The 22,666-nt window shown below is 42.4% G+C and overlaps 1 protein-coding gene across 11 annotated transcripts in view; it reads left to right on the top strand.

Annotated features, from left to right (window-relative positions):
• Positions 1 to 22,666, top strand: part of LRFN2 (leucine rich repeat and fibronectin type III domain containing 2) — a 292,277-nt gene that overhangs the window by 183,813 nt on the left and 85,798 nt on the right. Inside the window, exons 3-5 of one of the 11 annotated variants that reach the window (XR_012158198.1) lie at positions 7,404 to 7,607; positions 12,057 to 12,414; positions 12,925 to 13,353. The exons of 3 other annotated variants lie outside the window; for them this stretch is intronic. Coding sequence is in view for 7 of the 8 variants with exons in the window: in XM_073338580.1 (XP_073194681.1) it covers positions 7,404 to 7,602 (199 nt within the window). In the remaining variant the exon portion in view is untranslated. Of the gene's footprint in view, positions 1 to 7,403; positions 7,608 to 12,056; positions 13,354 to 22,666 lie in introns of those variants that run through there. 7 more of the 11 variants (XM_073338582.1, XM_073338581.1, XM_073338580.1 and 4 more) reach the window with 7 other exon arrangements.

The following is a 22,666-nucleotide window of genomic DNA, read 5'->3' as shown; positions in this document are numbered from 1 at the left end:
GTGCAGCTGTCAATGCATTCCAAATGTGCCAATTTCTCCTCATACTTTTTTTTAGTAATTCAGCATGCTGTGCTAAACAATTATTATATTTGAATTGTGACAGCACCTATCAGCCCTAGTCAGGGATTGGAGCCCCATCATGCCAAGCGCTGTGTCCACACACATAACAGAAAGATGGCTACTGCCTCAAAGAGCTTACCATGAAAGTCAAGGTGTTTGATTTTCACATTTTATATTTATAGGTTACCTTTAAACATGCAAGGAGCTCTGCTAGATGTCTGACTAAGCATTAGTTTTGCCTTCTGTAATGATCCATCATTGTAATTCCATCACTGAGGTGGAACTATAGTTATCTGTAAACTGAGTCCCCAGTAAGTGGGTGATTCTTTTATAACTCTCCTATATGACACTGAAATACATCTCTCAGAGTGAGACTCTGTGGTTCACCTCACATTTTGACTGCAGCATCAGGTTTCAGCAGTCCCCAGCCAGTGTTTCTCTTCCCTTAAGTCACCTGAAGGTAGTCTTTTTATCCATTCTAATATCTCTTTGTTCAGAGTTCATGCCAAAAGATCCCCTGGCATTCTGAGCAGGGCAACCAAACCTGACCAGACTAGTTTATGCGTTTCTCCTGAGAGTTTCTCCTCTTCACACAGTGGATTTGTGGTATTGATCCTTTGAGAGCCAGGAAATTGAATTTTGTATACAGTCATTATTTGTAGACTCCTGCAGGGTATAGCTACCTTTTAACCAGCAATACCTTAACCACCAAACCTACAGATATATATATATATATAGCTACATAACATTTATAAAAAATGATACAGATAATTCCCATGTTCTGCACAGCTTCCATCTGAGGGAAGCAATGGGCAAATTCAAAACAATAAGCCCCATCACAAATGGGGTTTTTAGGTGGTGCACCAAGAATATTTTAAAAAATAACACTGCTGCGGGAAAGGCTGATGTGCACAGAGTCAATTGTCACATGCTGCTGGGGATACCCACAGCTTGAGCCCACTGTGTTACCTCTCTGCCTCTGCAAGAATGAGTTTTGCTGGCGAGTAGGCTGTGTGTCAGCTCCCTGCCGCACCAATCTGCTTCCTCATTAGAAAACTCCTCAAGGCTCTCCTGACCCAAACCTTGCCTAGGAGGTAACAATTCATGAACTCCAGTCCCCAAACTCCTCAGAGATGTTTCTCTGAAATGTGCAGCCCCTATCACTGTGCAGTCACTGAAGCTATTAAGTTGCCCTGTACCTCACAGTTTATTAAATTAACTAGGGTAAATACACCCTTCCCTTCAAATACAGCATTGAATTTGTTTATAGAAAAACTAAAGCAAATTTATTAACAAAATAGCATGGATTAAGTGATAAGAGAGAAAGGCAGCAATGGTTACAAGCAAGTAAAAGTGAAAACACACATCTAAAAGTCTAAAACTTAATCTAGCAAGTTGCAGTCTTTGTTCCAGATGGTTTCTCTCACCCGCAGTCTCCCTTCCAGCTTTTTACTGGCTAGCCTGGCCTGGACCCATCATAGAGGTCAAACCACTTGGTTTGTTTGTCTCCTAAGGTGAAGGGTAAAGATGGAGTCTCTCTCGGTTCCTTATATCCCCAAAGGCATTGTCTTTGTTTTTCAAATCAGGAAGGCCTCCTGTGTCCCTCTGGGGTACAGAAGCATGTTAATTCTCTGTCTCTTGAGTTCAGGATCAGGCTAACACCTGTTGGTTTAGCTTGATAGCTTTGTTTATAGCTAATATGTAAATTGAGGTAAACCCACAGTCTTTTGCCGAAGACAGACCTGTTTTTGCCTTTAACTAGGCTAGGCTGTCTTGTTTTAAACATGTTCTAGAAACATCAAACAGAGAGAATTCATAACTTCAAATATAACATTAACATATGCATTTTACAATGATATTAATAAACAGTGTGTTGATAGCTTTCATCTGAGACCTCACAAGGCAGATTATGCACAACTATTTACCACAGTAGTGTGGAGGGTGTGCATACAGGGTGCCTAGTGTCATATCAGTCTGCCTGAAAGGGGGAGGAATGACAAAAGGGCAGGGGACAAATGAGAGAGTAAAAACAAATGGGATCAGAAATTTCTTCACTGCCACTGGAACAGCGAGAAAGTCAAGTTGGCCAAATGTTCTTATTATAATTTTGAGTGATAATCAGAAACACTTGTCTCTAAGAGACTTGTCGAACACCTGTGACCAAATATTTATCAGAACAGACTCCAAGAGACAGAATTATGACAAATGTGTTCCCCCCCCCCAAGAATAAATAAGAATTAGCTGCAATCATGCAAAGCTGAGGATTCCTTATCTTGGGATGCCATGTCCTGAGGAGAAGAATCTTGAGCCACAGTGGGATAAAGGTTTCCAAAGTAAAGGAAAGAGACGTTTCTTTCAATTTATGTTGAGGTGCAACCTATGTCTAAAATGGGGGGGAAATGGAAATTTAGTCTGCATATGTAGAAAAATATCTTGATATTTGAGATACAAATAGGATGTTTAAAAGAATAGGATAATTAATAGAAAATACCATTTTCAGTATTTCAGATGAAGGAGAACAAGGAAAGAATAAATATAAAGTCTCCATGTAAAAGCAAACACGAGAGAGAGCACAGCAAATAGCTCTAACATTCTGCTTCTGAAACAAAACACAAAATGCAGACAGGTTGCCTTGTAGTTATACTGCATTAGTGGCTCCAAGTTATTATTAATCATTTGTACTATAGTAATGCTTACAGGCCCCTACCATTATCAGGGCTGTGTGGCACTGGGCATTGAACAATTATATGTTAAGAGGCAGACCCTTCCCCAAAGCACTTACAATCTAAATAGACAAAACAGATAAAGGGTAGTTGGGGAAACAGAGGGGAAGTGATTAGCTAGAGGTCACACAGCAGATGAGTGGCAGAGTTCAGAGCAGAACCCAGACCTTAACTCTGAGTCTAGTGCCTCATCCACTAGAATACATAGCCTTTAACTCCCCATTCTGGCTTCCCTGGTGTATCCTGTGTGTCAGACTTATAGCTTATAAGTTCTTGGAGACAGAACCTGTTTTTATTTTGTGCCTTGAGCACATTGCCGGAGCTTAACAAATAATAGCAACAGTGCAATTCATTTCCCAAGTGAAACCCAGTCACTTGAAAGATTTAAAATTAGACTGGACAAAGCCCTAGAAAAAAAATCAAGCTGAGATGGGGAATGCAGAGTTCAAGGGCAAAGTGTGCTTTCTCAGAGTGGGTGAAAATTAACTCTCTACTGAGGGGCCAGTACAAGGCCTGTGCTCCACGTATGCCTTAAGCCCTGTTTTGAGGGTGTAAGTGAGATTTTATGAGTGCATAGGCTTTGTGTTAACCCTCTGCACAGGGGAGAATTTCACCCAATATGAGGAGCTTAAATCTTGAAGCAGTAAAGATTCATGCTCAACATACTATTACAGGGGGCCTGCTGCAATGTCCAATGAATGGTTTTATGACAAAGAAGCCATTTGTTCTATGTTGTCCTAAAGTCAAAAAGTGGTCCAAAGTTTAGACGGTGAAGAAAAAAATAGGGGAGGGGTGCTGGAGGGTTCTAAAGCTTGATACAGATGATTCCTGTTCTTATGTAGTTGTATTCACCTGTTTTCTCTCATCTTACAATCTATTAATAACATAGTAAGCGTGGAACCACCTTGCCCAAAGGGACCCCAGTCCCTGATTTGAGGTCGTTTAGGTGCTACTGTCATCCAAATAATGAACAATAATAATATTATAGAAATGTTTTCATATCTACAATAAAATTAAATCATTTTTATGCAGGCGTGGGGGAAGGGAATGAAACGTTCTCTGGCATATTTGGAAATCCAAATACAATGGCTCAAATTCAGCCCTGGTATAATGGCTGCATTGATGGCAGAGTTACAGCAGGGATGGATTTGGCCCCATAGCACTCTGCTCGGGTAAAAGCCTCAGAAAGTGACAGTGACTAAAAATGAAAAGGGAAGGAGTTTCATTGGCTAGGACAAGTGTTCTGCAGAATGTACACAGCATCCATAAGGGAAAGAATACTATGTTTTAACCGAAGTAAAGAAGAGGAGGTTGTGTGGCATCATTCACTGAGCTCCACAAATGGGAAGGAGCCTGTGCTCTAGAAAAGTCCTCCAGAACATCTAGAGATGTCACGTTTCTTGTACGTTCTTCATGCAGTCCTTGGTTTCCTGACACATGCTTGCTGCTGGTGCAGAAACAAAGAAGCTCCAGATGGGGCAGTCCCAGTCTACAGCTACACAGAACAGTAGGGAGTTTTATTACCTTATTCTGCACATGGATTCCATTCCTAATAAAGGGTTTATCTTGACACTGGTTCACTCGTCAGTAAGATACTACGTGGTTCCAGGAGTGGAAAACACAACGTAGATCTGTGAAAGATAACATTGCAATGGCTACTGTAGAGCCCATGCAATTGCAAGCAACTCCCCCACCAGACCTGAGACTCCCTGGAAATGTTGAATGTGTCTGGAAATGGCTCAGACAGCGATTTGAGCAATGTGTGAAACTCACTGGGGCAAATAAACTGAGGATGAGCAAAAGACTGCACTGCTCTTAACAGTGATAAGCACAGAAGCCCTAGGTGTCTACTATGTGTTCCATAGTGAGGGTGGTGGGGAGACAGAGGAAGGTTTTGAAGGAATAATGAAAATGTTTGTGGATCAGTGCAAAAAAATAAAGGAACCACCCCTCCCAGAAAAAATAGAAACAGAAAAAGTGTTACTTATGAGAGAGAGATGTTCAGGATCAGAATGAAGGGGAGAGTATAGAGGAGGTTGTCATAGACTTAAAACTAAAAAGTCAGTCCTGTGAATATGGTATATTAAAAGACTCTCATTAAAAACGAGATTGTCCTTGAGGTGTAACAATAAAAAAAGAGTCTGTGAGTGGTTACTAAGAGAGATGGATGTGATGCTGGAAAGGGCAAGATGCATATGCAGAACAGAAACACAAATAAAAAACCTAGAAAAAGGCACAGAGCATATGAGTGTGAGGACCATAACTAAACCAGCATGGGAAAAGTTCACAGAAAGGAAATTGGCCAGTGACACAAAAACAGAAAGCAGGAAATAGTGCCAGTGATGTGGCCACCTGAATGAATATAGGAAATTTTCAGCATTCAGGCAAATATGTAGAAGCTGTAATAAGCCCAGCCATTATACTAAAATGTGCAGAGAAAGCAGTAAAGTGTATGTATGAAGTGCAAAAATGGATTCTTCAGGTGAGGAGGAAGAGCTGTTCTTAAGTACAATAATGGAGGGGACTGAAAACTCAAAAACTGGAAATTATAAAATGTGCACAAATGGCACTTAGGTGACATACAAGATAGACATTGGGGCACAAGTAAATGCTATAATAGAAACTGAAATAGAGAGATGTAAGGAACACATAAAAGTGGAAGAGTCAAAAGAGTGTGTGAAAGACTATAATGGAGGAACAATTCAGCATTAGGAGAGTGCATGTGGTTACTTAAATACAAAGAGAAAATGATAAACCAATAATTTGTGGTGGTACCCAGAGGCAAGCAAGCAGTCTTAGGCCTACACACATGAGGTGCTTGGTCTTGTTAAGAGGATGTATGCCATAGAGAGACAGAAACACGACACAGAGCCAGATATGAATAGTGTCATATGAAGATGTAAACATAGGAAATGGGTGCCTCCCAGTAACATATTAGTGGTTAGGAGAAGATGAAGAGCCTGTGGTGCATACTGCACGTAAGGTTCCCCAAGCCTTAGGAAAAAGGCTAGCAGAGGAGCTGGAAAACATGACAGCAAATGGTATCATCTGGAGAATAGAGGAACCAGTAGATTAGGTTCATGCCTGAGTAATCACAGAGAAAACAAGGAAAGAATAAATATAAAGTCTATATAAAGAGAAAAAGGAGAGGACTTACGGTTGTGTATGGATGCTAAGGAGCTGAATAACAACATAAAAAGGAACAGTTCCACTTGCCCACAAGCAGTGAACTATTGTCTGAGATGGCAGGAGCCAAATTCTTCAACATATTAGATGCATCAGCAGGATTTTGGCAGATTCCCCTTGGACAATGAGAGCGCCAAGATCTGCACTTCAGCACACCATTTGGCAGATCCTGCTTCCTAAGATTGCTTTTTTGAAATATGTTCAGTTTTAGAAGTATTTCACCAGATGCTAAAGGGTCTAGCAGGCATGAAAGTGTTCACTGATGATATAATAATTTGGGGAAGCACTGTCACTGAACATCAGGAACAATAAATAGAGTACTGGAAATTTGTATGAGCTAATAACCTTAAACTGAAGAAGGCCAAATGTCAATTTCAAACAACAGAAATAACATACTTAGGAAAGAGACTAACCTTCAAGGGAATCTTGCCCAATGAAGAAAAGATTCAGACAATATTGAACATAAAACGGCAATGAAAAGGCAAGTAGGCATGTTGAATTACACCAACAAGTTCATACCTAACTATACAGCTTGCACAGCTTGTATGGGGAGACTTTGGCAAACCAGTAAAGTGCCTGAAACCACTATGGCTTATTGCTAAAAGCAGCCAAGTCAGCAGGCTTAGCTTAACCAAGGCAGGAGGGGAGGGGGGATTTTGGGTGCCACAGAAAGGGCAGCTTGACCCCCATCCTTCCTGATAAGAATTGTGTTGAAGTTGCTGATACATGCATCTTAGAAGAACAGGATGTGCCCCAGGAATGTCTATTGGGGCCTCAAGGCTGCAAACACTGGAAAAACCCACACCTGGTTAATCGATAATCAGAAGGAACCTCTCGCTTGACCATTGAAACTGCTTACTTAACAAGTTTGCTTTAAGGGACATGTCATTCTTTTACTAATGTATAAATAAGGGGAAAAAGTTTGAGGTAGGGAGACTCTTCAGGACTGGACTCTCCCTCTGGATGCATCTTGTGTTCCCCATTAGCAGATGGGCTGCCGCCATGCCACTCGAGAGCCACACTCAACTTTGATAATTGTCAAGGGTTGGGGATGTTTTACTAACCTGTTGCAGACATGTGTATAAGTGCTTGAGACTAAGTAGAGTTTAGCTTTAAGTGAAAGCACTCTTGTATTGTCCTGTTTGTGCCAGCCATCTATCGGTTGGACAGCTGTGTCTCCCCTGATGTATTTTCTGACACCACCTCGCATAGAGTAAAAGTTACCAAGAGCTTTGGGTTGAAAGAACCCCGGGTAACAGAATTTGGAGGCCCCAGCAAGGATTGGTGGAGAGGAAGGAGACAGATGGTACAAATAGTTTGTAGTTTGTCCATTGCAATAGGAGGTAAAAACGGCGGGGTGGGGTCACTCCCTACAAATTCCTGTGTCACAGTTTGCAAGTTAATTTTTGAATACATTCCGTTACTGGCACTCAGAACTCAGGCTGATTGCCTGCTCAGGTGGAGAAATGATGTCCAGAAACAGGGAACCAACTCCAGGACACAGCCCCAAAAATCAGAGCTGCCAGACCTTAACACTCTGCCAATGACACCGTGCAGAAACTGGAGTCCCCCAGGTGGACCTAATTCTGACTGGCCATCAGGAAAAGTCCATCTGTCTTATTGGGAGTGGTGAGCACTGTATGTGTGTGCATTCTGTTTTGATGATTGTTAAGAAATAGAGGTTATGTAGTATATTACTGTGTAAGGCTCTTTCACTAGTAAAAGACCCCGTAAACCCACAAAAGATTAAGCCCTGAGTCCACAGGAAAAGGGAGTTAGCTCTGAGTCCACAGGGAATGGGTACTTGCCGGAGCCCATGGAAGAGAAGAGCGCAGAGCCCACAGAGGGGTAAAGTTAGGTGCTTTTTGCCTGGAGCCCTAGGAACTGGGGAAAAAGTGGGTGCCCTTGAATGTGTGAGTAACAGAGAATTTTGTGCTGGTAACGAATTCAGTGGAGACACTGCAGGCAGCCTAAGGGCTTCTGGACAGAACTGATAGTCTAACACAGTAAACAACAGCAAAGTACCTGTGCCTTCTGTCAGAAAGGGTCGCTACCTATCTGGCAGAATGACCACCCCAGAGCAACAAGAGAGAAAGGGAACAAAGAAAAGGGACCAGGAGGGGTGGGGGCTAGTTGAAGAACCCACCCTCCTTGCTAAATTCTTAGTGGGACAAGGCGGGGCCCATGGGAAGGGGCGGTTCAGGGAGGAAAGCAGGATCAGGCCCAGACAAGCAGGCAGGCAACAGATAAAGAGAGTGAGAAATTAACTCTGCAGAGGCTTGAGGGAATTAAGCAGTTGAACCTTGTACAAATGTTAACAGAAAAAGTGTTATAGAAAAAGATTCTTGGTTTCTTTGCAGCTATTCTGAAGGCAAAATGGGCCCTTTTCCAAAGGAATGTTTGTAAATAAGCCCGGCAAAAAGACAGTCTGCTTTGAATCATTTGACTGAACAATTAGTCAAATTTACCAAAAGAACATAAGGGGTTTCTATGGGAACTTACCTGACCCCAAATATATACCGATGTAATCTATGTACAGCTGTGTAAAAATTAAAGCAGTGTAAGGGGTGTGAAGGAGAAGAGTATGCTTGTGGGTATATCTGTGTGTGTGTGTGTATAGATATACTGTGTAAGTGTGTGGAATGTTTGGGACCAACGCCGGCACTCCTGTCTTGTGAAACTCTGTTTTGTGGGTTTAAGATAAATTGTTTTTTTGGTTTGGTTTGGTTTGGTTTTAAATAACACCACTAAAAAGCCATCTGAATCTTTCATTCAAAGTTGCAAAACTGAGAAACACTTTTTTTGCCAGACAAAGGTGACTAGTGGTGTTTGGCTTTGGTATTTAGCATTTAACCCTTAAGGTACCTTAATGCTTTATACAGTTCAATATATTTTTTTTAAAAGACCAAAGTCCTGGCTGCAACAGGAGTTGCAGGAGAATGCAGGAGAAAACCCAGGAGAATGGGGAGAAATTCTGGATCCTTTTTTTTTTTGGTAACAAAATAGCAGATAAGAGCTGTAGTATAAGAAGTTAAAAAAAGAAAAAAAGACAGTGCCCCTCTGGAGCAACAGCAGGGGTGAGGTGCACAAAAAAAAAGGAAGCAATATTAGAAACACTGAGCCTTAAGGTGGCTCTGAGTAATCAGACTGTCACTTTGATAAAGGTTCATGGAAACTGTGTGAGCACAAAAGAAACTGTTACACTTTATGTAAAAATTGATATGGCCAGTGGTGAGCTGGAGCCGGTTCGCACGAACCGGTTGTTAAATTTTGAAGCAGTTTTAGAACCGGTTGTTAACCCGCTTCCCTGCAGGGGGCGCTGAGGCTTTGATGGGCTCCGGCCGGGAAGGGATGTAATTCCTCCTCCGGTTGCTGGGGGCGCTGCACTGCGGGAGCCATGTGGGCTGCCGCCTGGCCCTGGGCACGAGCCCTGGTGCTGCTGCTGCTCCCCTGGCCCTGGGGCTCCCGCTGCTGCCTGGTGGGTCCCCGGCTGCTCTGCTGGGCCTGAGCTGCATCCTGCTGCTCTCCCCATGAATACCCACTACCCTGCCCGCAGCCAGCCCCTGCCTCTAGCCACCCCCGCACCCCCTGCCTGCAGCCAGCCCCTATCTCCAGCCACCCCCGCACCCCCTGCCTGCAGCCAGCCCCTATCTCCAGCCACCCCCGCACCCCCTGCCTTCAGCCAGCCCGTCTCCAGCCACCCCTGCACCCCCTGCCCTGCCTGCACTAGCCCCTGTCTCCAGCCAGCCCCGCACCCTCTGCCCTGCACCCCCTGCCTCCAGCTAGCCCTGCCCCACGCCCCTGTCTGCAGCTGGCCCCACATTCACTGATGCCCTGCAGTTCCCAGGGCAGTAACCCTGCACACCTGCTTCAATGAGGGGGGCAGGGAGCAGCTGGGACCCATGCATGTGCACACCCTAGGGTGACCAGACAGCAAGTGTGAAAAATCAGGACAGCGGGTGGGGGTTAGTAGGCACCTATATAAGAAAAAGACCCCAAAATCGGAACTGTCCCTATAAAATTGGGACATCTTGTCACCCTAGCACACCCCAGGGAGTGGCAGGGACCCACACATGTGAAACGGAGCTCATTTCTAGTTCAGGCCCATCTTTTTAAAAAAGAACTTTGGGCAGGGTTAACATACACCCGTATTTTCCCGGACAGGTCAGGCTTTTTGGTTCTTAAATCACCGTCTGGAAGGTGATTTCCCCTCCTGGGAAAATACGGACATATGGTCACCCTGTTTTGGTACAAAAAATACATACTGGGGCACATCCCTTAAATCAGAACTTTTTATAGGGAACCAGTTGTTAAGATTTTGGCAGCTCATCTCTGGATATGGCTAATATAATGTTATAGAAGTTAAACTCTGAAAGGAATGTGCATTTTTCCCAGGACATTGTGCAAAGAAATGCAAACAAAACATGCTGCTTAACTAAAATCCTATTAGGGCTCTAAAAGGAGCCAGAATAGGCTGTGTTGTCTTTTTCAGATCACTGTGTGTTTTGGAAGCAGAAGCTGAAAGTGAAAAGAAATCAAAACTCAGGTGGAAGTTGATTGTGTCTCCTTTTAAGAGAGGGTCTCTGACCTGCTGATGGCTTTGGATTCAAAAGCAAGCCGGAAAGCGTCTGTAAAAATGCAAATTACCTTCCTGATAGAGGAAGGTGGAAAAAGAAGTCAAACCTAAAAATAAGAGAGGGACAGGTTAACCCTAAGTAGGAAAAATATTCTTTTTGTGTGTGTATGCAGTGCTAAAATCTGAAGTTTTTAATAGATTTGATGTTAATATTAAACATTGGGATAAATTTAATGTTAAGAAGTGCCCCTGTAACAATGTATAGTGTGTATGATTTTTGAAAAAAACCTTTAAGGTCATATGGTAATGATGCTTCTCAGCTATTACCTGTGAATACACTTAAAACTTAGCACAGCAGAAAGAACATTACAAACTTGGTCTGCTGTATAAGAAGAAAAACTGAGGTACACCACCTCATGAATTTAATAACTGAACAGTGGAATAATTTCCCCTAAACCCTTAAAAGGTAGGAGCCATTGAAACCTAGCCTGCCTATAGAACAAAAACACAGGAAAGTATCGGGGTAATTCCTCTGTTTTGCCTGCAATACGGTCTTGGGATGCATCAGGCGAGGTATTTCCAGTAGAGATAAGGAGGTGTTAGTACCATTATATAAGGCACTGGTGAGACCTCATCTGGAATATTGTGTGCAGTTCTGGTCTCCCATATTTAAGAAGGATGAATTCTAACTGGAACAGGTACAGAGAAGGGCTACTAGGATGGTCCGAGGAATGGAAAACCTGTCTTATGAAAGGAGACTCAAAAAGCTTGGCTTGTTTAGCCTAACCAAAAGAAGGCTGAGGGGAGATATGATTGCTCGCTATAAATATATCAGAGGGATAAATACCAGGGAGGGAGAGGAATTATTTAAGCTCAGTACCAATGTGGACGCAAGAACAAATGGATATAAACTGGCCATTTGGAAGTTTAGACTTGAAATTAGATGAAGGTTTCTAGCCATCAGAGGAGTGAAGTTCTGGAACAGCCTTCCAAGGGGAGCAGTGGAGGCAAAAGACATATCTGGCTTCAAGACTAAGCTTGATAAGTTTATGGAGGGGATGGTATGATGGGATAGCCTAATTTTGGCAATTAATTGATCTTTGACTATTAGCAGTAAATATGCCCAATGGCCTGTGATGGGATGTTAGATGGGGTTGGGAAGGAATTTTCCTCCAGGGCAGATTGGCAGAAGCCCTGGGGTTTTTTTGCCTTTCTCTGCAGCGTGGGGCACAGGTCACTTGCTGGAAGATTCTCTGCACCTTGAAGTCTTTAAACCACGACTTGGGAACTTCAATAACTCAGACATAGGTTAGGTGTTTGTTACAGAAGTGCGCAGGTGTGATTCTGTGGTCTGCGTTGTGCAAGAGGTCAGACTAGACGATCATCATGGTCCCTTCTGACCTTAAAGTCTATGATTCAATCAGCAAGGATATTTGTGAAAGGAATGGATATTTTAGGCAATAATCTGCCCCCCCCAAAGGGGTTAGAAACATGTTCTTTTTGTCTTTCAGAGAATCAGCAAAAGCTGGTACCAACTAAAGAGCAACCCAGAATACCATGGATCTACTGTCGCAGCAAAGATTGTGTTTTGTGTTTTATGTTTTGTCTTGTGTTGTTTGTCTTGTTGCTAGCATTGTTGTGTATTGTGTTACAAAAACGGAAATACTACATTATGCAGAAAAGGATTAACAAGCATTTTAATTGTATTTACAGAAACGCCAGTCTGATAACAGGGAAACATCCCTAGGTGGTAAAGGCACATTTAAAAGCAAAATATGCATGAGACACAAGGTGTATCTGTTGGTGGGAATAAAAGGATGGACATAAAAAGTTTTAAAGCACAAAGTGAAATTACCAAGGGAAAAAAGGGTATGTAAAACCACGGGTTACTAAAAGAATAAGACTTGCCAATTATTACTTCCTAGTTAACTTCCAGCATGAAAGCCCAGCTGAATGCACCTGGGTGTTGTATGGCATTGGATATAAGGAAAGAAAGGCCCAGTGACGATATAGCTGCCCTAATACTATCTCAGTGTGAACTACTGAAGGCTATTGGATTTTGCCTGGCAGCCAGGAGGGTGGGTAGCCTAAAGAAAAGGCTCCCAAGACATGTATTGAACTGGTCTGGATGGGAACTGGATTAGAAATTGAAGTGCTGGATGCTACTAACATAGAGGTATTGGCAGACAAATGAAATTATGTTATAAATGATTCTGTCATATTATAGCAATTAGGGGATGTGATTTCGAATTGCATGTACCCGAATTTAAATATAGTCAGTTAAAGGTGTCTTATACTTTGTATTCTATTGTAACACCTGTGCCCCTTGGAATGGATTCAAGTGCTTTACAAACATTGCTTGTACACCCTGATTTACAGAACCAGTTACATAACTGCAAAACATGCTGATACATGCATCTTAGAAGAACAGGATGTGCCTCAGGAATGTTTATTGGGGTCTCAAGGCTGCAAACTCTGGAAAAACCCACACCTGGTTAATCGATAATCAGAAGGAACCTCTCGCTTGACCATTGAAACTGCTTACTTAACAAGTTTGCTTTAAGGGACATGTCATTCTTTTACTAACGTATAAATAAGGGGGACAAATTTGAGGTAGGGAGACTCTTCAGGACTGGATTCTCCCTCTGGATGCATCTTGTGTTCCCCACTAGCAGATGGGCTGCCGCCGTGCCACTCAAGAGCCACACTCAGCTTTGGTAATTGTCAAGGGTTGGGGATGTTTTACTAACCTGTTGCAGACATGTGTATAAGTGCTTGAGACTAAGTAAAGTTTAGCTTTAAGTGAAAGCACTCTTGTATTGTCCTGTTTGTGCCAGCCATCTATCGGCTGGACGGCCGTGTCTCCCCTGATGTATTTCCTGACACCACCTTGCACAGAGGAAAAGTTACCAAGAGCTTTGGGTTGAAAGAACTTCGGGTAACAAGTTCACAAAAACATCTCCTCCACAAAGTCACCGAATGGACATGGATGCCAAACCATGAAAGAAAGTTCAATGATTTAAAGCACATTCTGACATCACCTCAAGTGCTGCACTTTTTTTAACCCATTGAAAGTCATCAAACTCTCCACAAACGCCTCGAAAGGATGGCTCAGAGCTGTACTATTACAGTGTCATGGAACTGATTGGCTGCCAGTCTTGCATGCATCCGGGGCTATGACAGCTGCAGAGACGATGTACACACAAATTGAAAAAGAGACAAGGGGTCTGGCTTGCGGATGTACAAGATTTCACAATTTTCTCTCTGGTCATAGCTTCAAAGCAGAAACTGATCACAAACCACTGACTGAAATACACAAAATGGGAGGTGGAGTGACACAGTGACCACTACTGATAATGCAGACGTAAGATGTGACCCTGGAGTTCCAATGTGGATGCCCCTTAGTAATGGTAGACAATCTCAAGAGCATATCCTCCATCAGATAATACGCAGCCTGATGATCTGGAACAAGCAGTAAACATACATGTGAACATAATAAAAGTGCCATGTGTGGTATTTCTAGGCATATGGGATGAAGTGGAGACAGAAACAGCTTAAGACGAAATGCTGCAAGCTGTGGTACAAGTGCTAAGTAAAGGAGGGGAAAATAGCGTTTCCCACCTGCCTATTCCCACTATTAAAATAGCTTTCATTGATCTCAGGAGTGCTCTTGAAGGGGACACAGATTGTGGTTCCCACGGTGACTGAAAGGGAAATAATGGAATGCATACACAAAAGGTTCCTAGGAATGACCAAATAAAATAGGAGAGTTTGAGAAGTTGTGATTTGACCAAAGATAAATAATGACATCAAAGAAATGTCTATGAGCAGGTGTGGAATGTGTCAGAAGTAGAAAGATTCCCAGCAGAAAGAACCTATGCTATGGCCCGAACAACTTGCCACTCCATGGGACAAAGCTGGAACTAGCATGCTCAACCTCAGAAGACATGACCACCTGGTTATAATGGGCCTACTTTACCAGTTTCCCAGAAGTAGTTACCCTTCAAGATACCACAGGAGCAACAGTTGTCAGGCACATTAAATCCATATGTGCACATCATGGAATTTCAAGGACAGTAATAATTGGCAAGGGACCGCAGTTCAAGAATAGGGAGTTCCTGGACTTTGCTAAAATGTCTGACTTTCTTCATGAGACATTGAGTCCTAGGTATCCTCTAGGTAATGGATTAGCTGAATGTGGAGTATGTATAGAGAAGAACTTACTCAAAAAAGCAATGGATGCAAGAGATGTTCTGTATTTAGCACTATTCAACTGTGGAAAGTCATCTGGTGAACTCCTGTACAACACGCATATAAATACTCAATTACCAGGTATGGGACAAAAACATAGGATGACAAAGGAGTCTGTGATAGTGAGGAAAACAATGGGAACGCGAAGTCAGACAAAATCTTATAATAAAGAACTAAGACCTCTGTCACTGTGGCTCAGTGGGTCACAGCTGAGAATACCAGATTCAGGACAAACTGCTGAGAAATAGGGCAGACTCACCCCAAAGTGGTGGTTATTCTATCACTAAATATACCAGCCAGTAACTAAAGTAAACTTCTGTCTCACCACATTGGTTAACAAGAAGTCAAAAATGGCATTCCAGCCCTTATTTCGCCACCCGGACACTAGATTTTATGATGAATGGTTGTGGAAAACCACTTTAATCAAACAAAGGGTTCTTCTGATCTCAAGAGATCAGCCACATAGTCAGGTCAATATGTAACTCAGATCTTACCCAATAATCACACTGCTGCTGATCCTTTAGTAACTAAAATATAAAGGTTTATTTATAAGAGAAAAGAAGAGAGTTAGAAATGGTTAATAGATCATATACACACAGTAATGGCAATGTTCTCGTATCAGGTTTGTAGCAGTGATGTTCTAGGCTGCTGGCTTGTAAAGTCTCTCTGGTAATTTCCAAAACATTGGAAAGACCGCGGTCCATAGTTCAGAATTCTCCTTTTAGTTGTAAATCCATAATCCAGAGAACGAGAGCAGGAAAGAGGCAACATGGAGATGTTTCAGGGGTCTTTTATATCCTCTGCCATGTGCTTGGAATTTTACTGTCCCAAACAAAGCCTACAGCCCCTGTCTGTTGAAACTTACTGGCACAAGATGGAGTCTAGGGTCACATGAGCATATCACATGTCCTTACATGGCTTGCTGACTCACAGAGGATAGCCATTGGACATATCTGTGCTCAGGCATCCACAGGAAGACTTGCTGAGTAGGATGAGTTTCTCCTGTGGCCCATTGTGAGAGTTAAGTGTCCTTAATGGGCAATGAAGCTTGAAAAGTCCATTCACTATGTGTTAGCTAGGCTGGATGTAAACTACCTTGTGGGCGTTAACCCAGGAACAAACACAATGGTGATACAGGTATATAGCCAATATTCGTAACTTCAGATACAAAAAATGATACATGCATATAAACAGGATAATCATACTTAGCAAATCATAACTTTCCCATTGACACCTTACATGACATACTTTGTACAAGATCTGTTGCAATTGTCGAACAGTGGCAATATCATTTATATAAATAGTCATATTTCAATCATACAGCATCACAACCGCTTCCACAGTTAAAAAACAAAGACTTAGTGAGAATGTGGCAAGATGGATGCTGGCCAGCCAAAGCTACAGTGATCAAAGAAGAGTCACCTTGCTCATACCTTTTTGCTTTGTTTTCTCCATCCAGTCCCTCTTGTATTGGATAATTATACTGGCTGTAGTTTAATCAGCTAGTTAGGCCAGTTCTTGAGTAAATCAATTTATTTAGTCATTCTTAAGTGCTTTCTGTTGGGATTTGCTCTTGGAGGTTTCTGCATATTCCATTGTGTGGTGCTGGGAGAGTTCTTGGGTGCCCAGGACTGTGAATTCCCTTGTCACCCCTTGCCTCTAGTGAGAGGTAGCCTTGCCAGTGGTTGCTGGGTGTTAGCTCCCGACCACTATCAGCCTGTCAGCCACTTAAGCATTCTCCTCCAGGCCAAGCCAGTCCTACCTTTGCCTTATGGGTTAGCAACAGGTGCATCCCAATCCCTTTGAAATGTTCCCCTGTGATATCCAGCCCCTGACACTGGCTACTCACAGATCTGCTGCCCGCAAAGGAGCAGTGGGCCCCAGCTTACTAGTTTTACATTAAACCACTGCTCCTGTATGACACGTAGCACATATGAGCCCTTATAATAAAACAAAAGTAGGTTTATTTAAGAAAGAATAGAGATCAACTAGTAACAAGAGAGAGTGATGGACACAAATGATTACAATTTAAAACAAAATCACAAAAAGCGAACTAAGGCCTACACATATTAATAGTTACTTTTCTAGCTAATAAAGTAGATTCCTCCCCCAAAAGTTCAGTCTGCTGCAGAGCTGGCTGGCTTCCAAGGAACCAGGATGCACGCTTTCATGAAAACACCCCCACTCCACAAGATGTTTCCTCACTGAATGGATCCACTATGTCTCTCCCCATTCTGTGTTATACTGAAATAGTTTTTTGTCTCTATTCATAGACAGAGAGATCCTCTGCCTATTGTAAAAAGAAAAGGAGTACTTGTGGCACCTTAGAGACTAACCAATTTATTTGAGCATGAGCTTTCGTGAGCTACAGCTCACTTCATCGGATGCTGTAGCTCACGAAAGCTTATGCTCAAATAAATTGGTTAGTCTCTAAGGTGCCACAAGTTCTCCTTTTCTTTTTGCGAATACAGACTAACACGGCTGCTACTCTGAAATCTGTCTATTGTAATGTTCTTTTTTTTTTTAAACCTCCAAGTGGTTTTGATTGTTGCAGTTGGTTCTGATGGTTTTCCATTGATAGTCTTGGGATGGAGCAAGGCTAGATAATTGAGCTTTTCATTACATCACTGGCTTACCAGGGAACAGTGACAACTTCCTTCTGCATGAATGGGCCATCCCAAGACATATTATCCCTGGTAACTTTTACTCCACGATCATAAGGCATACTTTCAGTTTAGTTATATTGTTCCTTAAATATTACCTGTACATACATTTTGCAATACTTACGAGCCTTGATAAGTTAAAAACTTTCTGTAGGCACCTTGCATGTTACCTTTTATGGATTAATACCCTGCAAGATATGTGTTTGGTGTAATGAGTTTGTCAAGTCTAAGACAAGAGTTGTTTGTAAAGAACAGGAGAACTTTTGTAGAGGGATGTCTGTGTCACAGCTGCTACAGGTATTTGTAGCAAGTTTAATTGGTATTTATTAATGTGTTCATTAACTGAGTGGTGTATAAGGAAGAACACCTAAGAGTTAGGAGGTGTGGGTACTTTTTGAAGAAAAAGTGACAGGAGGCACTGTGCAACAGCTGATAGATATTTTTGCTGCAAGGCAGAACGATACAGCTTTCCTTCCAATAAATAAAATAAAAATAACTTTGCTTTTAACCTTCTTATGACTTTGAAGGACAAATTTTATTTAAATATATAAGGGCTTTTCCACTGTATTTTCTCAAATGAAAAGAGCTAGCATTTCCCTTACCTGCATTAGCCCAACACTATATAAATCCTGCTACCACTACCATAGACAGAGATTTAGATGAGTACTGAAGTGCCTGAACTAGAAGTTATAGGCAAACGTTGTCACAGCTGTAACACCAGGATTTGCCTGGTCTTCTTTCAAAAGCCTGAAGAATAAGAGGAGTGAGAGGAAAGGAACACCTGAAACTAGCTATGGAAAATCAGCCGTGCATTCAACATAATTATTTTGGGCTGACTGTTACATGCATTTCTAAGGTACCCATCACTGTAGCATGCAGAGGCACAACATAAGCTGTCTCAAGTGGTAGCTACATCGCTTAATTTCCGGCAACCTGAGTTCAAATTCCAGATCAGGTTATAATTCGGGTAGAGCTGGCCAGAAACTGGAATTCCCATTGCATGGGAAATGCCAAAATTAAAAAAAAAAATGGAACAAAGAAATCAAAGTTTTCCATAAAACGTGAATTTCAAAACTTCACTTTGAAAAAGTCAAAATGGCATTTTGCTTCAGACTTTTCAAAATGTTTCCCAGGCTCCTTGAGCTTCCCAGAGCCCTGGCAGCCCTCCAGGTGGAGAACTGGGCAAATTGGGGAACCCCTGATAGTTCTAGCCCTGAGGCAGTCCACTTTGGGGGCTGCCTCACAACCAGGGAACCTGGAAGTCGGGACTCCCCAGCAGCCTGTCAGGTCAGCTGCATCTGCCAAGGAGTGGGGGAGCTGTGACGCTGGGAATAATCTTCTAATGGAAAAATTCAAAATTTTGCAGAAAGTGAATTTTATATCAGAAAACCATTCCTGACCCGCTCTAAACTATATTAATTCTGTTAGTTTAATACTAATGACACAGCCAATTCAGCAAATTCAGTTTAGTCACCATCTAAATCAACAGGGTTGTAATCAGGGTCATTCTCTTCATCGTTAGTATAGCATGATCCCCATTCATGTACATTACTACCTATGTAGCAGTTTATCTTAGCTTTTTCTCAGGTGCCTGTCAACATGGTATCTAAGCATCACACGACTACTAAAGACAGCATTGAGCATGACCTTAATGGTAGCATTCTTCCTGTCTCCCTTGTTCCCAGTATGCATGTTTGGGAGGGATTTTGTTGTTTGTTTTTCTTACCTCCAATCTCATCAGTTGTGGCTTGGTGCTGACAAGATGCCACTGTGTTATCAAAGAGGAGTGGGTATTGCATTTAGACCTGAACGTGTGCAGTATCAGATTCCATCTGATCTCTTCTGGTAATGTTTCCCATCCTGCCACTGAAGATGCTGTTCCCTCTGCACCTGAAAATCTTATTCTTAGCCCTGACACTCTCTGGTTCGGATTGGACTAGCTGGGATACAGAGCTATATGAGTGCAACTTGCACGGGGCCTGCCTACACCATGCTCAGTTTTCCCCATTACTTGTATTACTCCAACTCAGAAGGACTAAATATATTCAGGGAAGAAAGAGAATCTGAAGATAGCAGTACAAGGCAACATTCTTTTTCTGCTTAAAGACATGGCTGAGGGACATTAAAAGCGAGAGACTTAGAATCAAAACTCCAGCCTCTTTTCCTGGTTTTGGCCACAAACTCACTCCTGTGTGATGTTGGGTAAGTCTGTTGATCTGTGTAGCTAGATTTTCAAATAGCACAGCACCCATCGCACACCCAAAATTTTGAGACCTTTTAAAAATCAGGCCTGTTCTGGTTCTTAAACGGGAGCTCAGCTCTGTTGAAAATCTGGTCCTGACTGAAGGTGCTGAGCCCATCTGAAAATTCTGGCTTTGGTGCCTCAGTTTACCCACTAAAAGAAGAGGTATTTGTCATGTGATAGTAAATAATCACAGGAGTTGGTTTCTTCTAACACTGAACAGGGAACAGAACAAAATATAGTCTTATTCATAAAGCTACTGTCTCGCTCCCTCTACTTCATTATAGAGCATTTGCCTAGAACCATCTGCCAGCTACCTCTTGTCTGGCTTCTTGTAATAGCTATAAAGAAACAGTACATATATCACAACGTTATTGTTTCATAATCCTTTTGAGCTGATAAAAATGGGAATTTTTATCCCGGGAAATTCCAATTTTACGTTGTTTTTTGTCCAGAATAAGGATAAAAAGTTGAAATATCATGTAATGAAAATGTCAAAATATTTTTTTAGAAAAGTCCTTTTGGGTCAGCATTAATCTTTGTCCCTGAGCCAGTACAGGGCCCCATGGGAGCTGTAGTACAATGTTCTTCATGCCTCTATTCTCCTATATGGGCCATTCTGTCCAGCTGGACTACATCTCCCATGATGCACCACAGTGAGTGTATATGTGTATGTCTTTCTCATCCCATGGTTGAGCTGTTATAGTGTATTGTGGGAGAGGGAGAGACTACATTACATAATGAGAAATATTGTCTAGCTATGGAGAAAGGACCATAGTGCAGAACTGGGGCATGAGGGACCTGCAAATACAACTACCCCTGTGAAGATCCAGGTGGACACAGAAATTTAAAATGATCCAAAATTAAATGTTGTGATGGAATTTTCTGTCAGGAAAATCAAACAAAGATTGATCTTTTCCCACAGAAAATTTCGATTTAGAAGAATCCCCATTTTCCACTAGGAGAATATTTCATTCAAAATGTTCAGCCAACCCTATTCTCTGTATACTTATCTACCACACAGAGATATTGTGAGGCTATATCTGGTTTTAATGCTTGCAAAGTGCTTTGAGATCCCTAAAAAAAGATCATTATATAAAAGTGAAATACTTTTCTTATACTGTATTACACATTACGCAAAAATAAAGCCATGAACTGAAATGAGTAACATTACCCTCTACTGGATAGGATCAGAACTGCTCAGCTATGTGTTGAAATGCTATAACCCTGGCTGCCAGGATCTCCTGCTAGGATTTACCTTCAGGAAGCCATCACGATTCTCAGCACTATCCATTTGCAGCAGTAAGTCAGCGAAGGATTGTGTTACGCATTTTCAGCTTCTTCCATCCCAGCTGCTCCCCTCCCACTGAGGGTTGCATACCAGCAGAACATGAAGGGCCACTTTGTACTTTGGCTGTCTTTTTACTTTCAGTGCACAATGTTCTCTCCTTTTTCCTTGCAGTGTCCATCCCATATAGCTAGTGCAGTGACGTGCATGCTATTTATCTGGTATGCGCTCTTATGTGTTGGCCTAATGCTAATTAAAAAGCAAACAAACCACAACTGCACAGCACTTAGCTAAAAAAGGATGCATATATGGACACAGAAACGGATGCATACAATTAGGAGCATTGATTTGAGCAATAGAAAAAGCCATTTCCCTCACAAAATGTGAACCAAATCTAAGTAAGTTTGATTAACTTTCTTCCTATTATTTTTATGTCATTCCCCTCTGGGTTTTGGCTATCAGCAGGGACGCTGATACAGCTGAGCCAGTAAGTCACAACAAATCATTTATCTGGAACTGAGCCTCTTTTCCTGCTTGTGTTTATATCCAGGGCCAGATTTTGATTTTTCCCAGATTTATTATTTGTTCAAAATTATCTGACTGATTTTTTTGGCTAATTATTTTAATTATGGATTGACTGATGACAGTTCTGCGCAGATAGTCTTTGTTCAAGATGTGTTAGCTGTATCTGGCTAGATATATCACTTGCTATCATTAGAGCCGTGCAAATCCGCGGGTATCCGCTTTATATCCGTGGAGCATTTTTGTGGATCGCAGCTCAGATGCGGATACAAATTTTGTATCTGCCCAGGGCTCTGCAGCACACGCTGACCCAAACAGAGTGGCTATCACCCAGCCTGCAGGCTCCAGCTCGACTTGCCCTCTGGGCATTCTGGGAGTTGTAGTCCCCAGGTTGCTTGGATGGAGGAGGTAAACTACAACTCCTGGAAGGGAGTGAGCCAAGTGCCATTTGGAAAGAGGTGTGGCTGTCATTTAAACTAGCAGGCGGCAAGGGTGCATTCTATGAATAGAGGAGTAGTTGGCGCTCTCTGTCCAGGCTGCGTCTGCATGCGTTGCAGCCGCTGCAGCTACATAGTGGTGTCCGAGCCCACCCCACTGGGAGGGTGGCACTGCACACGAGGGCCCAGGCTTGTAGCCTTCCTACCTGGAGCGGGGTATGAGGTGGTAGAATGGGGGCAGGGCAGGAGGTCTCTGGGAAGAAATGGGGGGCAGGGGCTTGGCACAGGTCTGTGTCACTGCTGTGGGGCAGTTTAGGGTGACCAGATAGCAAGTGTGAAAAATCGGAACGGGGTGGGGGTAATAGGTGCCTATATAAGAAAAAGCCCCCAAAATAGGGATTGTGCCTATAAAATCGGGACATCTGGTCACCCTAGTTTAGAGCCCTGCAAATCCACGGACATTTTTTGTGTATCGCGGATTGGATGCGGATACACATTTTTGTATCCACGCAGGGCTCTAGCTATCATTTTTCACCTGATTGGATGAACATCCAAGTTCTTCTGGGACAAATAGTTGTGGATGCTGTTTTATGCTCACCCTGTCTCCATTAGGCACTACTATCTGAATGTGCATTTGGGATCTGGGTTCATTGCTCAGGGTGACGTTGACCTGATCTGCATATTTGTTGCCTGTTGAATGGCAACTACAATTGAGGTA

This window comes from Lepidochelys kempii, chromosome 3, assembly GCF_965140265.1.
Source record: "Lepidochelys kempii isolate rLepKem1 chromosome 3, rLepKem1.hap2, whole genome shotgun sequence".
Classification (NCBI taxonomy): domain Eukaryota; kingdom Metazoa; phylum Chordata; order Testudines; family Cheloniidae; genus Lepidochelys; species Lepidochelys kempii.
Note: the sequence above shows the minus strand (reverse complement) of the source record. Positions and strands in the feature narration are given on the sequence as shown.